Source organism: Galleria mellonella, unplaced genomic scaffold, assembly GCF_026898425.1.
Source record: "Galleria mellonella isolate WM207_F2 unplaced genomic scaffold, CSIRO_AGI_GalMel_v1 utg132, whole genome shotgun sequence".
NCBI classification, from domain to species: domain Eukaryota; kingdom Metazoa; phylum Arthropoda; class Insecta; order Lepidoptera; family Pyralidae; genus Galleria; species Galleria mellonella.
Genome location: NW_026441989.1, coordinates 7,349,991 through 7,364,831, shown reverse-complemented (window position 1 = coordinate 7,364,831; position 14,841 = coordinate 7,349,991). Strand labels below are relative to the sequence as shown.

Sequence of the window (14,841 nt, the reverse complement as noted above, 5' to 3'; positions counted from 1 at the left end):
AGGTAATCGCGCCTGTACTATAGGTATACGCCGGTAGAACACTAGTGACAGATGGTAAGTTCTTTTTTTTGTGTATGTGAATGGAATGGTAACCCCGCCTGCGATAACGGGATACGCTGGCGGAGCACCAATAAAGGGTGATCGATGAGAATGAAAACAGGTCAGTTAGCTCATCATGTTGAATTCATCAGGAATTAACCATAATAGTTTCCAGGGGGAACCACGAGGAGGTCGACCTGGTTGGGTATATTGCTTGTAATGGGATTTTTAGTGTCTATTACTAACAATCCCTTTCCTCCTCGTAGAGAAGTATTGGAGTATCTACTATATAGATGTTTTGCAATTACTACTTTCGCTAAATTAACACATAATTTACTTATCTATATTATCAAGTACTGACTGATCATATCAACACAAAGTCGAAACTACTAAAGTTAACTTTTACCATAAGGATTTTTCAAAATTTGACTGTAAAGGATGTTTAATTTTTAAATTTCACTAAGTGTTAAAAAGGGATTAACTAAAGACAAATATTCTGACTGACTCATTAACGCACAGCCAAAAGCACTAAAGCTAGAAATACCAAATTTAGATAGTAGATACCTTTTATGACCTACTCAACTAATATGATTTTTTGTAATTTGGCTCCTAAGAGTGTAAAGATAGATGTGAAGGTTTATATGAAAAAGTATATTTTTTATATACTTGAAATTAACTCTTGTGTTAAATAGGCATGATGTTTATCACACATGTCTTTGGTGAAAATGTTCAGTTTCGCTGGTGAACACTTGGAGTGTGGTGGTAGAACACTTCATAGGATGCTAATGATTTTAACTCTGTATATAAAAATCAAAAGACTACAATAGTTAAAATACGCTTATTAGATGTTGCAGGTTTTATAAATAAGACAGTCAAATGGTGTTCCACTTTCTACTTCATTTTACGAGTACTACTATTATAAATGCAATAGTTTATTAGGATGTGTTTGTTACTTAATCATGCTTTAAAAGCTAAACGAATTTATATGAAATTTGGTGCATGGGTAAGTTGTCCTAACTTAACATAGGATAATTTATAATTTAGAGTACGCGGGTAACAATTATATTGTACATATAACTTTTTTAGCAATTTAGGATTTCGTACCAACCGTCTGGATGCATTTTCAACTGGCTGCGACAGCGGACTATTTACTAATATGATTTTTATGCAAATTAGAATAAACTAACAGCGTACTAAATAGAAAGTGGTAAACGTTATCTACAGACGTAAGTAGTAATGACGGCGATAAAATTTTCCGAGTGACTACAGGGACAGTTTCAGTTAATGGGATAATCCCTCTTTTCATTTAAAGTATTATCTAGAACACCGGGATTCTAGGAGGGCGTCTCCATCCTAAGAATGGTACTGACTACGCCATGGGTTACAAAGTAACACTATGGTATAGATATTATGAGCACATGCTAATTAAACACAACACATATGTATAATTTTTATTATGTTTCATCCTGTTCCATAGCGTCTTCAAGAACACTCTCACCATCACTTTCATCATCGTCACTGGCTACATCAATGTCCTTTTGAAAACCTTTGCCTTTTGTCCAATGACATTTTATAACAACTTTAAAGTCAGCCATTTGTATGCCCAAAAGCTTTAATATACTAGCTTGTTCTGGAGTTAAAGCATTACCCTTCTTGCAAACCTGTCAATAAATTTGAAATATCTTAAATACTGCATAACATAATAATAAATATAATATATTCGGTCCAAATAGCTGAAAAATAAGGCATAAAATTTTGCGAGATCGAAACGTTGGAACGTAAATTTTTTTTATGAGGATTTACAACTACAGAGTAATGTTTTTTTTTAATATTTTAGAGTATTACATTTCAAGTTAAATATTTTAAAATGTACTAAGAAGTCATTGAAACTTGAATGGATACTTTTAACTATAGTTACTACCAGTGCTAGCCATAGCCTATGTACACCTCAAAAGGCAGGTTATAGAGAGTGAATGATAAAAAAAAATGTTTTTATTCAATAAAGAATTTAGAAATTAACAACATTATAGGACATTAACATCATGTTGCTGAATATACAAAAAATAATGTAAGGAATTTCTGATATAGGGACCTACAATAACTTTTATCTTTAATTATTATCAAAAATTTTCAGATGAATACGAATTTCAAAATTTACAGATATTTAGAAAACAATAAAAAAAAACTTGATACCTGATATTCCTTTATTAAATGTATAACACCTCTCTCAAGAGATGTAGGAAGCCCAAGTCTTCTAAGATGAGGTTCTATTGTGTGGGAAAAATCTTTAAGTGGTCCAGATGGTAAAATGACATCATGAGTAGCTATAAAACCAGAGCGAGCATATTCTGATTCAGTGAAGTCTTTAAACCATTGTAAAACATCAGGAACATCTCTGTTTGTCATAAGCAATCCACATTGACCCTTTAACTTTTTTGAGAGCTAGAAAAAATTTGGTTCATAAAACAATAGTCCCTTAAGACTTAATTTTGTTGTGGTACTTATAACTCTATAACAATAAATTCATAATAACTATTAATATTTATCAAATGTATTTATTTAAGTAAATTCTATTATGAATTTGTATGATTTTATTTTTACATTACATCTGGAATCAATAGTTTATCTAAAATAATTAAATATTATCTAGAATAAATCATTAAAACTATTAAACACTAATATAACTGAAGAGAACGTTTTAACCCTTTGCACTCCATTGTCACTGTATATAAAATATTATTATGCGATATTAAAATGCTAATATTAAATCCATAGCAGCTACAGCGACACCCTTCGCATTCCGTTGTCGCCATATTTGCGTCATTAAAATGCTAACATTAAATTCACTGTCACGATTACAGTGACACTGTTTCATTGACTCAGCACCCTTTATAAAATAGTTAAGAAATAAATGTTTTGTTCAAATCTCATTTCTCATTTCATAGTGCTGGAGTTTTTGGTATTCTCTATCACCACTATTATTATTCTCTGTTACTAGACTGGAGTGCAAAGGGTTAAAAGAGTGTGGTTTAAAAAAGCAGCCACATCATTCCTTACAGCAAGCAGCAGTTTACATGGGTTTTTAATTTTTAACTGTCAGCTATAGAAATAAATATTATCATTACTTTTATATCTATAGATAAATGGTTGCCAGGTTTCATTACATGGCTTGCTTGCAAGTTATACTAATAAAACATATCTTACCAAATTTAACTGATCTTCAATTTCATCACTTTTTGTTTTGCCCAGTGCAATTGCCATTACTTTATTCTTGCCAAAAAAGAAACGCGAGTCTTTCCATTCATGGCGTAAGTCTTTCAATTTAGTGTTGCGCATATTATCAACAGTAAATAAAAATATATGTTCATATTTAGACAATGAATTTCGGATTTCTTCAATAATTTTCTGTTTTAGCAACAATCCTTTCTTGTTTGTTTTGGTTAATGAAACTAAAACAGACATAACAAAATTTGTTTACACTACATAAGAAAATTGAATTTTTAAACACCCTAACGTAATACTAACTTAATATTAACTTAACCCATGCAATACCACTGACATGTCTTGCATGTTTTTGTAAATGTTAATGTAGTGTCTGCATCCACAGTATGTTCACTACTATGAACATCATATTGCAAAAATAAAAATAAAAGAAAATTACCGTATAGATTGTATATATGATAAATTAAAAAAATATAAGACGGCCAGGGTGTCAAGATAATTAAAATAATATTTTTGAAATAACAATGCTCATGGATGTCATGTTAGGCCAATATTTTGTCATTTTTTAAACCATATTTTTTTATTACAATGATTTGAACAATTTAATTTCAACCTGTATGATTAGTAACAATATTAATGATAATAAAACCAATCAAAGAATTTTAGCATTAGGTTGTTAAACATTCATAAAAATTTGTAAAAGAATATAGTTGTTTTTACAACGTTAAAAAGAGTTAACCTGATAAACAGCAAAGATTATTAAAGAAAAATATTCATAACAATACATTACCCTTCTTATCTCTTTTGGACTTCGGCATTATTAATTATATTTTAATACAGAATAGATATAATTATTATTAAAAAATATTTCAGTGCCAGGTTAGAACAAGGCGAATTTTTTTAAAAGTATAAAATGTCAAGTCAAACCAAAAAAGAAAGATTTTGACCACATGTCGGGGATGCCATATGTTAATTTTAATTTCCTCGCTATTTGAATTTTTTTTCTCCTAAATATTTCCAACCTCATTGAGATTACACCATATTATACTTGTAGTTCAAACTAAGAACAAGTCTGAAATCTTTGACTTCAAACATTAAAGAAATCTGTCTATAATAAAAAATATTTCATGATCACGAAAAATGCTCATAATTAATATGTTCGAGAACATTTACGTATTTTCAATTTACAATGGCCGATAATAGACTGGTATTACTGTCAAAGCTAAGAATAAGGAATTACATAGAAGGAATGATAAAATAAAAACTGTAAATCATATGGTTGCCTCCTTTATTCTCATGCAAATGTAATTAGTAAAAAGAGGACGAAAGATACACCATCAGTTGCGACATCACCATCATTCAGATGCGACGGGAAAATATGTAATTATCTGTTATGATTGTGGTACACTTTGAATATTACTTCTAAAAAGAACAAGAAATTACATAGAAGGATGATAAAATAAAAACTGTAAATTATATGGTTCCCTCCTTTCTTCTTATGCAAATATAATTAGTAAAAAAAGGACAAAATATACACTATCAGTTGCTATTTTTATCAATTTATAGCAGGCTAGCGTATAGAAAATGTTATTTGGCTGTATAACACTACGAAATTCAGATACAACCCGCTTACATACTTTCTATATAAAATGTGTCGCATATATAATCTAGTAATGTTAAATTTGTCCTTTACAAATATTTGACATATCAAATATTTTCTATACGTTAACCTGCTATGAATTGAGAAAAATAACAACTAATCTTTCGTCCTCTTTTTACTAATTATATTTGTATAACAAGAAAGCAGGCAACCATATGATTACAGTTTTTATTTTATGATTCCTTCTATGTAATTCCTTGTTCTTAGGTTCTACCCAAGATGGGAGTACATAATGTATTTTGTTTAAGGAGTTAGTCTCTTGGAATATATTATTAAATAGACCAATGGACTATAGTTTATTTTTTTCAAATTAATAAATCATAAGAAGAAAAGAGACAGCTATCTCTTATCTTCAGTTACAATTTTATTTTAACGTTCTTTTTTGTTTATATGTTGCAATTAATTTTGCGATAACCAATAATGTTATCAGTCCTCCTTATAGACATATTTTCTGTAGTAAAAATGCGATTTAGTAATAATACGATGCGAAAGATCATCAATAACACTAATGCTACTTTTGTACAGTAAATTAAAAACTATAATTATCATTTTGTTGTGTGGCGTTATTCTTTGCCAAATTTCTTTATAAAAACTAAAACCTTCTACAAACTTATTCAACTATTACATTGTCACTTTCTATCAAATTGCGAATTTAGTGTGAAAAACAGAAACAAAATAGTTTAATAGTAAAATAGAGTTATGAGAGATTTGATGTTAATATTATAATTAATATTAGCGTATTGTCTTTAAGGTTCATTATCAATGACATTTGATAATTCAAATTATAGGTAGGTATTTTTCTAATTATTACGCGCTTTTTGCAAGCTATTTGATCGTCATGGTTTGACAATTGAAATACGCGCGAAAATTGAAGTTTCCTGTATGTGGTACTACTATGATCTCGTATTATGATTTTAATCCATAGAGAATCTGTGTTCTATGCTGATATATATGCTCTCTCTTTTGGTTTGTATAAAAAAGATAAGGTAAAATAATATCTCAGTATCGAAAACGATGTGAGTATTTTATCTATGCCTAAATTTTTTTCTTTAGAAATCTTGTCTAAATGGCCGTAGTGGTATGAGAACCCTGTTCCGGTTTTTGTTTCCCCTCTGGCCCCGCTGCCGTCAGTGTAGTGTATCGTTCACCGCAAGAGAAAAACTGAAATTATATAGCAATTTGCTGGTTTTATTACTTTTTTTCCCTTCCAACAAGTAAGTGCATTAAAATTATTTGAAGTGAAATATATATTGTGTATAATATTGTGTCCATCTATAGATAATAAATTGCCACAAATTTGTGACTGTGACGCATAGAAGGAGTGCCCATTACAGCAGCCATTTTGCCTTTGCCGGCGACACGATTTCGCGGTGCGGATTATTGCTATTCTAAAATTATTTCATAAGAGTTTCTACTTTTTTACAGTAATTATTTTTCATTCTTGTTAAATACTTTCGTTTTCTGCTAGTAAGTCTACGATATAAATTATTTGTGTAAGTTGGTTTTTTAGTTTTTGCATCTCATACATGCCTTGACTATATTTATAGGATTCTTACACATTGGTATTAAGAAATATTTTTGATTACACTAAATGGAACTTTAGTAATCTTCCCTTTGTAATTCGTTTGATCGAGTTCAAATTGCGTGGGTTCCTTCAACGTTCGGCGTATTCGTAGAGGTAAGTAACGAGTAATCTCGCTAGTGCGTCGTAATTTCGCCGTGCGTAGTCATGCCGTTATCTTGGTCGATATTATTATCATCTTAGTTACTATAGATGTCTTATAATTGATTTCTTAAATTAATATCTATATAGAATTAGTCATCTCTACTTTCGCCACATTCCTATGACTCAATATAATTTCCGTTGTGTAACTAAGTAACGCTCTATGATATGGTCATGTAGGTACTTAGTATTACAAATAAAATTAGAGGTGTTGGTGTGGCGTGGCCTTTGGTATCGTAACGCCTTCGTCGAGATGGGCACGTGCGTGACATTGAGTCAGGGGCATAATCAGTGCTATTATAAGTGTCTTTTATGATTTAAGCATTTAGTGATACATAAAGGATATCTGTCTACCTACCACATGGTTGTTAATGAGATTATTATGCCTTTTCCTTATCATTTAAATTATTTTTTATTATCATGTCTGTAATATTGAGAGGCCAGCTAAGTTAAAATGTTATATAGGCTGTTTTTACTGATCTCAATTTTATTTAATGACATCTCCACTAAAAATTTTTCCTGAATTATCCATTAATCTAATGTGGTTGGGACATTCTTCATAGGTAGGTGTGTGTTGTAAAATTTGTGTACATTTTACTTTATTTACAGTGTACATGCATACAGTAAATCAGAAGTACTATTGTGTTATAATAATGTAGGTAGTTAGACATTAACATATATAGTTTACAGTAATTAAAGCATCACAGTTATATATATATATATATATATATATATATAGGAATTTCAACATAATTACGGTTTCTAAAACAATCTTTTTAATGTCTAAAAGTATAGAAGGTAATTTAAGATTTACTCATGGTAATAAATTTAATCTAATTCAGCACATGAGATCATTTTATTACATAAATATAGAGGTAATATACCTAGGTACAAGATAATTTATACATATTATCAATTTATAGTCCAAAGAATTAAACAGGTGGTACCTGTTTATACATGAACATTTTGTGACTTGTGTTCTTTTCAGATATCTATGTAAATTTTGTAACTAATGTTATTTTGCATTTTAGACTGATTCTTCTCTTAATGATGGGACCCATTTTGGAGTGCCATTATCATAAAAAATCCATATTCATATTACAGTCATTGTTTTAAGGGTCAGCATGGAAAAATATTTTGTGTTAACTTTATTAAAGTTTTAATGTTCAATTTACATAATATTTCAAAAATAAAATTAAAATAATTACTTTAATCTATGAATCAATATAGGTTGATATGTGATCATCTTAAAGTTTTGTATTCACAAAATACCTACTCATTATTAAATAAAATGATAGTATTATCTATTTGACAAGAAATATAAAACATAGTGAACCTTAACCGTAGCAATTTTTTTTTAACTTTTCATTAATATATATATATAATATATAATAAAATACTATTCAAGTACCTATAATATTATATAATTTCTAGGAACTGTGCTTGCAAAAGAAATCTGATTTTATAAGAGGTTCCATACTTTTTAGGTTTCATTGTTAAATGATTATAATAAAAGTTATGTAATTTTGTTTTAGATTTGCTGGAATAAAATTTTTAAGAGTTAAAATTTTCTTTTGTACATTTTTTTTTTATCACTATGCATATTTTTTTTGTATTGTTAGCAGGGCTTTTAAGCAAATCACAATGGCAAACCATTTGCCCACGATTATGGTGATGGCCCACCTGATGGAACATGGTAACAATCACCTATATATTTTCAGCAAGATGTAGAAAAGCAGACTATTTAACAGAATTACTTTGAATACTATTAAAATAATATTATTAATAATAATAATTCATATTAAAAACTTCAAAAGATAAAAGTATCCAATTGTTATTTTTTTTTTAATATTTTTTCGTGTCTAATATCTGTCTATAATTAATTATTATATGAGTGTCTCCTTTGATACTTTATAATCTATATTGAAAACATGTTTCATTGTGATACATCATCTAGAATCTGGATTTGAGGGGTTTTATACTAAGACATAGTTTATGGGTTGGTTCAACTTTAATGGATTTTTTGGTTCATCAGCATAATTAGAGATATGAATTCCTATTAGTATGTAATTAACACGATGTGATTTTTTTTTATTGTGGTCATTAAATATAGCTAAATTGTAACTTACGGTAAGTAGTTATATAATTTTATCGTACACTAGCTTCTGCCCTCAACTACATAAGTGTGGATTTTGGAAGTAGGTACAAACTTCTATTGCATAGCTACTTCTAGACAGCTTATTGATAAAATGCATTCGATTTTAAGTTAGACCTTTAGGGAAACTGAAAACTGCATTCAATTTGGTAGTTTTGTTTCCTATTATATTAAAACTTCTATACCAATTTTTCTTCTATATCACTCATTGGTTCTTGAAATTTATGTAGTCTTATTGAATAATCTAATTAGTGGTTCTTAGTTATGAATGTCAAGTTTGAAAAGATTTCCTTTCTAAAATATATTTTTTAAGTTATCTACAAAGATTGTCACACCGTCAAATTGTTTCCACTAGTCACCCGGTCGCCAAATAACGATCCTAGAAAGTTCTTAGTCTTCCGTTATATAGCCTAATGGCAAAAGCCGTTATAATTGCGTCACGTCTATTTGTATATCACAATATTTTTTGATAGTTTGAAAGGTTTGAGCTTTTTCCTTTATTTAGGTGTTGTTGAAATTGTATTATCACAGTGGGTTCAGAATTGACGATGTTACCAGAAATATTAAAAATCCTTTTCATTGAAAAAATAACATTAATTATCGGTAAACTAAAACTCTAAATAAGTCTCTAAAATCGTGAATGAGTATTACCGAAAAAAAAAACTGAAACCAAAGTGTGTTTACTTTTGGCTATAATTTAATTTCTTTGTAGTACCTTTATATTGTAAAGGAATTGAGCAAAATAAGAATTCAAATTTAATAAAATTATGATAGGTCGAATATAAATTTCTAAACGAAAACCACAAAATTTGACATCATCGCTGTCTTCAAATGCCTTAGCCAACGTCAATCAAAATGACGTTGACGTTCCCACCATGTTTGAGTTTGTTACAATTGTTGAATTAGATTTAGGTAAATATTTTGTGTCAAAAAATAAAGTAAAACTGAAACTTGAATATATTTTGTATTATGATAATATATTTTGATTGCATCTAGGCTTTGTCTTATAAAATAGATACAATCATGAGAAATCTCTTTTTTAATTTTCTATATTATCAATATTTTTAAGACTAATATTTAAGTCCGCCATCTTATATCAGTATAGTCGTTCCTTGAATTAATTGCTATTTTTATATTTTACTATCTATATGGTGCAAAATTTTGATGTCCAGTTACTCTTATTTTGTAGTCATGTTTTATAATGTATACACATAATAAATTATACTCGGAATTTAGCTTAAGTATCTCGAAAGTTCTCGCCCATCGTAGAATCATAATGCCGGTATGGCATGTATTCTAATGATTGTAATAAATTAATAAATTTATTATTTTTTTAAATTAGGTTTGTAGTTATGACTGCAGGTTTATTTTTTAAATTAGCAATTTATCGCTGCATACTAGAACCTAGTAACAAGGGATGAAGTAGAAGTTTGTAGGTAGATAAGGGTAGTATGAGGTAGGCGCCGGGCCGACGGGCGCGGTGCACGCGGGGTGTGTGGCGAGGGTGAGGGGCGTGTGCAAGCGTCGCGCTAGTCGTATTTCGTCTGGAGTGTTTATCCCGCGTCGGCGGATCAATACCGGTGGCGCAGTGGCGGTGACCAAGCAGCGGCGCGGCGATACGGCGCGTGCCTTGCTTGCTATTCGCTCGAGTCTGTGAGATGCTGTCGAACCAAACGGACGCCGCGTCGATGTCGCGTTTGGCGTGAGGGTCGCTCTTTGAGCTACATTGAGTTCTCACTTTGCGCCAGTGCGCTTGTGAGCCTCTACTTAAGGTGCGACATACCACATGATGAAACATTACCCAACTGCGATTCTCTTTGGTGAAAGTGACGCCTAAACGATTAGTCTTTCTGAAAACGTTGAAACACTGTATTTAATGAATATTAGCAGTTGATCCTGATAGATGATCTGTGAATTGTACTTTATTACAGGGGCATCAGTTAAATAATCCTCTCCCATCGTCCACGATGTCCGTTGACAAGGAGGAACTGGTGCAACGCGCCAAGTTGGCGGAGCAAGCTGAACGATATGACGACATGGCGGCCGCGATGAAAGAAGTCACGGAAACCGGCGTCGAACTCAGCAATGAAGAAAGAAATCTTCTTTCCGTCGCTTATAAGAATGTGGTAGGCGCCCGACGGTCGTCATGGCGCGTCATTTCCTCCATTGAACAGAAAACCGAAGGGTCCGAAAGAAAACAACAGATGGCAAAAGAATATAGGGTTAAAGTAGAAAAGGAGCTCAGAGAAATTTGCTATGACGTTTTGGTAAGTTTTATTTGTGTTGATGTAGGTATACCTTTTACGATTTCTGATTAAAAATTTAAAGAATAATTATAATTTTGCGCTGGTATATATCAATTAAGTACATCAACAGGCGCCTTCCTACGCTGATGACGTTATGTTTACACGTGCCCAATTTGAGATGTGATGCAAGCGAGCATTTGTCGTGGTCATATTCTCCACGGTCAGAATTTTTATTAAATCATGGGCGGTATAATGCTGGCTAACACGTGAGAATATGCAGGGGCGCGGTGCGGTTTTTTCTTGGGTGGGGCGGGAGGCGGGTGCTGTGACGTATTGCGCCGCGTCATTGCGCGCGCTTATCCCGTATTCGTTCATTGCCCTATCTCTAGATAGAATTCAATGTTATTTATATTTAAATTCATTATTGAATTTCAATAAATAACAATAAGTAATGATTATTAGATTATGTAATAACATAATAAAAAAAGTTATTCTAGTCTTAGAATAGTTACTACTACATCAGGTGGAATGGTAGTAGTGGTACAACCAATAGGTATTCAATGGACAGATTATTAGCTTACTAAGTTCTATCCAGACTTCAAAAATTTACATTAAATCGGTATTACATTTAACCTCATTGGATTTAAACTTTTCTGTGGTGTATGAGGCAACTACAAGTAACTTATCGGAACAAATTGCCTTTGACTACTTAAACTTTCACTATAATTGTAAAATTATATTTATCAATATGATAAAATACATGAGAATATTTATATTGTTGCAGGGTTTACTTGACAAACACCTTATTCCTAAAGCTAGTACACCAGAAAGTAAAGTATTTTACCTTAAAATGAAGGGAGATTACTACAGGTACCTCGCAGAAGTGGCCACAGGAGAAACCAGAAATTGTAAGTTAACTAATTATCTATTGATTTAAAAACCAACTGTTGAATTTCTAAAATGTGTTATTTAGGTGTTTTAACTTTATTTATTTGTAAAGAGAACTTTCACAAATTATTTTAACCTTTTTTTTGTATTATCATTTAATGGTTTGATATGCATTTACATTAAAAAGTAAATTTACAAGTACAGCCCTATAATCCATATTTACATTACAGCTGTTGTAGAGGATTCACAGAAAGCATACCAAGATGCTTTTGAGATCAGCAAGGCGAAAATGCAGCCCACACACCCAATCAGGCTGGGCTTGGCGTTAAATTTCTCCGTCTTCTATTATGAGATATTAAATTCACCAGACAAGGCGTGCCAACTCGCCAAACAGGTCATTATTTGTGTCAGTTATGCATAGGCTCTGTGCTGGCTGGCACGAGGGTGGAGGTGCAGGCTCAGCGTATTAACATGCTCGCTTGTCCCCAGCCGTCGTGGAGGACTCGCAGAAGGCCTACCAGGAGGCGTTCGACATTGCTAAGGCCAAAATGCAACCAACCCACCCCATCAGACTTGGTCTAGCGCTCAACTTTTCCGTCTTTTATTACGAGATTATCAACTCCCCTGCTCGGGCGTGCCACTTAGCAAAACAGGTTTTTTAAAATTGCACAATTGGATTTCAGTGTGCCCATTGACACTCAACATATTCTAACTAACTGTCGCGAAGTCTATTCTGCATTTGATATTGCATGGATAATAATTTATTTCAGTCTCAGTCAAATTTTAATGTACAATAATAATTTTAGTAAATTAACTAATGAGTTGTGTTAGCATGACCAAGCAATTAACCTCATAATCCTCGAGCCAGCCAGAATTTCAGTTTTAACATATTTTCAAAATGTATAAAATTTGATTGTGTTATGTGAAAGTATAACATATTAGTTTTTTTTTTGTAAGAATATAGTTATCTCACATTGAAATATATTTTATGTGAACCAAGTGAATGCAATTGTCATTCGTATTGCAGGCGTTCGATGATGCGATTGCCGAATTAGACACATTGAACGAGGACTCGTACAAAGACTCTACGCTGATCATGCAGCTCCTGCGAGACAACCTGACGCTGTGGACGTCGGACACGCAGGGCGACGGCGACGAGCCCGCAGAAGGGGGTGACAATTAATGCAACGCCGCGCTCACCCTCAGCACACGCATTTCTCATCGGTGTTATATAAGAAAACGAGTAACATTCGAGAACGCCGCGCGGCGCGGGTACCCCGCCGCTGTTGCGAGCCGTCGCTTGTAAAAAAAATGTTAAAAATGTCGTTCGCAGCGGACCTTCACGTTCCGTCTAAAATTAAATGTTATGTGTCATCTTTGACGGTTTTGTATTTCTGTATTTACACTGGATTACAGATATCGAGCTGACCTGATGAATATAAATATTTATAACTTAAGTTATTAAAATTACGGTTTCTTAAGTTAAAAGTGTTTTCCTTTCATATTTAGATTAAACTTACAGCCTGGTCGGCCCCAAAGTAACATTCCTATCGTCTAATGTCCGCAATGAAATGGAGATCTTGATGGTGAATGTTGTTTTAAAATTATACAATTAGATAACCAGAAATTTGTTAATTGCGCCCAAATACCCAATGAAATTAGATCTTCATAAATCCACATTTTGTAATGGCTGTATCAAATTAGGGCACAAAAAACTTGTTAGTGTCTTATGTGGTTTTGTGATGTCCTCATTTTTTTTTAATATTACCAAAGGAAATCTTTAATTGTTGACATTAACCATTTTGTTGTGCCCATCACTTAATAATAATAGCATTCTGAAATTTTCAGGCATTTATTAGCAAAATAGTTTTGTGATGGACAAAATAATATTGTAACATTGCTGCATTTTATCAGCCATTAATCTATTATATTTTTCATGTTTTCACCAATAAACTTTTGTATTAAATACAATTTTTAGTTTTAGAATCAATATTTAAATAAACCGCCACCTATTAACCCTACAAAGATGTTTATAACTTAAAATACAATACGAAAACCTTTATTATTATTCTATGCACTATTCTTACTGCAGGAGGGTCTTAAATTTAAATTTTTTGAAAATATCCATTATCCTACTTGGTATTTTTCTGACTACTAAACTTGTTCCACCTTTGTTTGGTCATCTACAATCATATAAATTTACAGTTTTATGGTCTAATTACATATTAGTCATCATTAGTCACTGTGTATAAATAATTTTACAGTTCAGGCATGGCATTCCCAAAATGTTTTTTTTTTTACACTTGAAGTACAAAATCGGTTGCAAAACAAAACTTTCAAGTTGGAAAAGATTAAAATGTCAAGTTTACTGAAAACGTTACAATAATAAAGGTGTGGCGTTATCCATCGCCATTTAATTTTGTTTATAAATTACTATATGGAGTGATTTGTCATATTCACACAATAGACGGAGTATAAATTACCGATGGATGTTCTGAGGTACATACAAAGAAAAAAATATTGCCATATAGCTTACTAAGAAGCCGAATTGCGAAAGTGTAGTGACAATTTCTTTGGTAACAAATTTCTATTTTGATTATTATTTTTTTCTGAAAAATAAACTTTCTTAGAAGTGTGAGTATACTTTGAAAGTCAAGGGAATGAATAATAAATAGAAGCGAATATTGGCAGCGGATGTTTCTCCAAGAAGGAAGTGCAGACAATGACCAAGTGGCCAAGAAACAAAAGCAAAATTGGGGAAAATCTGAGTACGAAATTAATGCCCTTAGTCATAACAAAACCTACAAACCTATAAAAAGTACAAAATACAACAGAAACAATTTATGAGACATTTAACGTTTTTATGAAAAAAGAGTAAACCTAGAAGTATATTAATTAAACATTTTAA

General features: G+C 31.7%; 2 protein-coding genes across 6 annotated transcripts; one reads left to right on the top strand and one right to left on the bottom strand.

The window, feature by feature from the left end:
- Nucleotides 1-1,478: 1,478 nt before the first annotated feature.
- On the bottom strand, nt 1,479-4,220 carry LOC113518299 (mRNA turnover protein 4 homolog). Its single transcript, XM_026903153.3, has 4 exons — nt 4,052-4,220; nt 3,244-3,488; nt 2,233-2,481; nt 1,479-1,700 (listed from the first exon to the last, which is right to left on the bottom strand). The coding sequence occupies exons 1-4, from the start codon at nt 4,077-4,079 to the stop codon at nt 1,494-1,496; spliced, it is 729 nt and encodes a 242-aa protein (XP_026758954.2). The 5' UTR covers nt 4,080-4,220; the 3' UTR covers nt 1,479-1,493.
- A 1,764-nt stretch (nt 4,221-5,984) lies between these two features.
- LOC113518423 (14-3-3 protein zeta) lies at nt 5,985-13,421 on the top strand. 5 transcript variants are annotated; one of them, XM_026903333.3, is made up of 5 exons: nt 5,985-6,135; nt 10,731-11,066; nt 11,830-11,953; nt 12,423-12,586; nt 12,961-13,421. In XM_026903333.3, the coding sequence occupies exons 2-5, from the start codon at nt 10,767-10,769 to the stop codon at nt 13,114-13,116; spliced, it is 744 nt and encodes a 247-aa protein (XP_026759134.1). In that variant the 5' UTR covers nt 5,985-6,135; nt 10,731-10,766; the 3' UTR covers nt 13,117-13,421. The 5 variants fall into 5 exon arrangements, with proteins under 5 accessions (XP_026759134.1, XP_026759133.1, XP_026759135.1 ...); XM_026903332.3 differs by lacking the exon at nt 12,423-12,586 and adding an exon at nt 12,164-12,327; XM_026903334.3 differs by lacking the exons at nt 5,985-6,135; nt 12,423-12,586 and adding exons at nt 6,262-6,414; nt 12,164-12,327.
- Nucleotides 13,422-14,841: the final 1,420 nt, after the last annotated feature.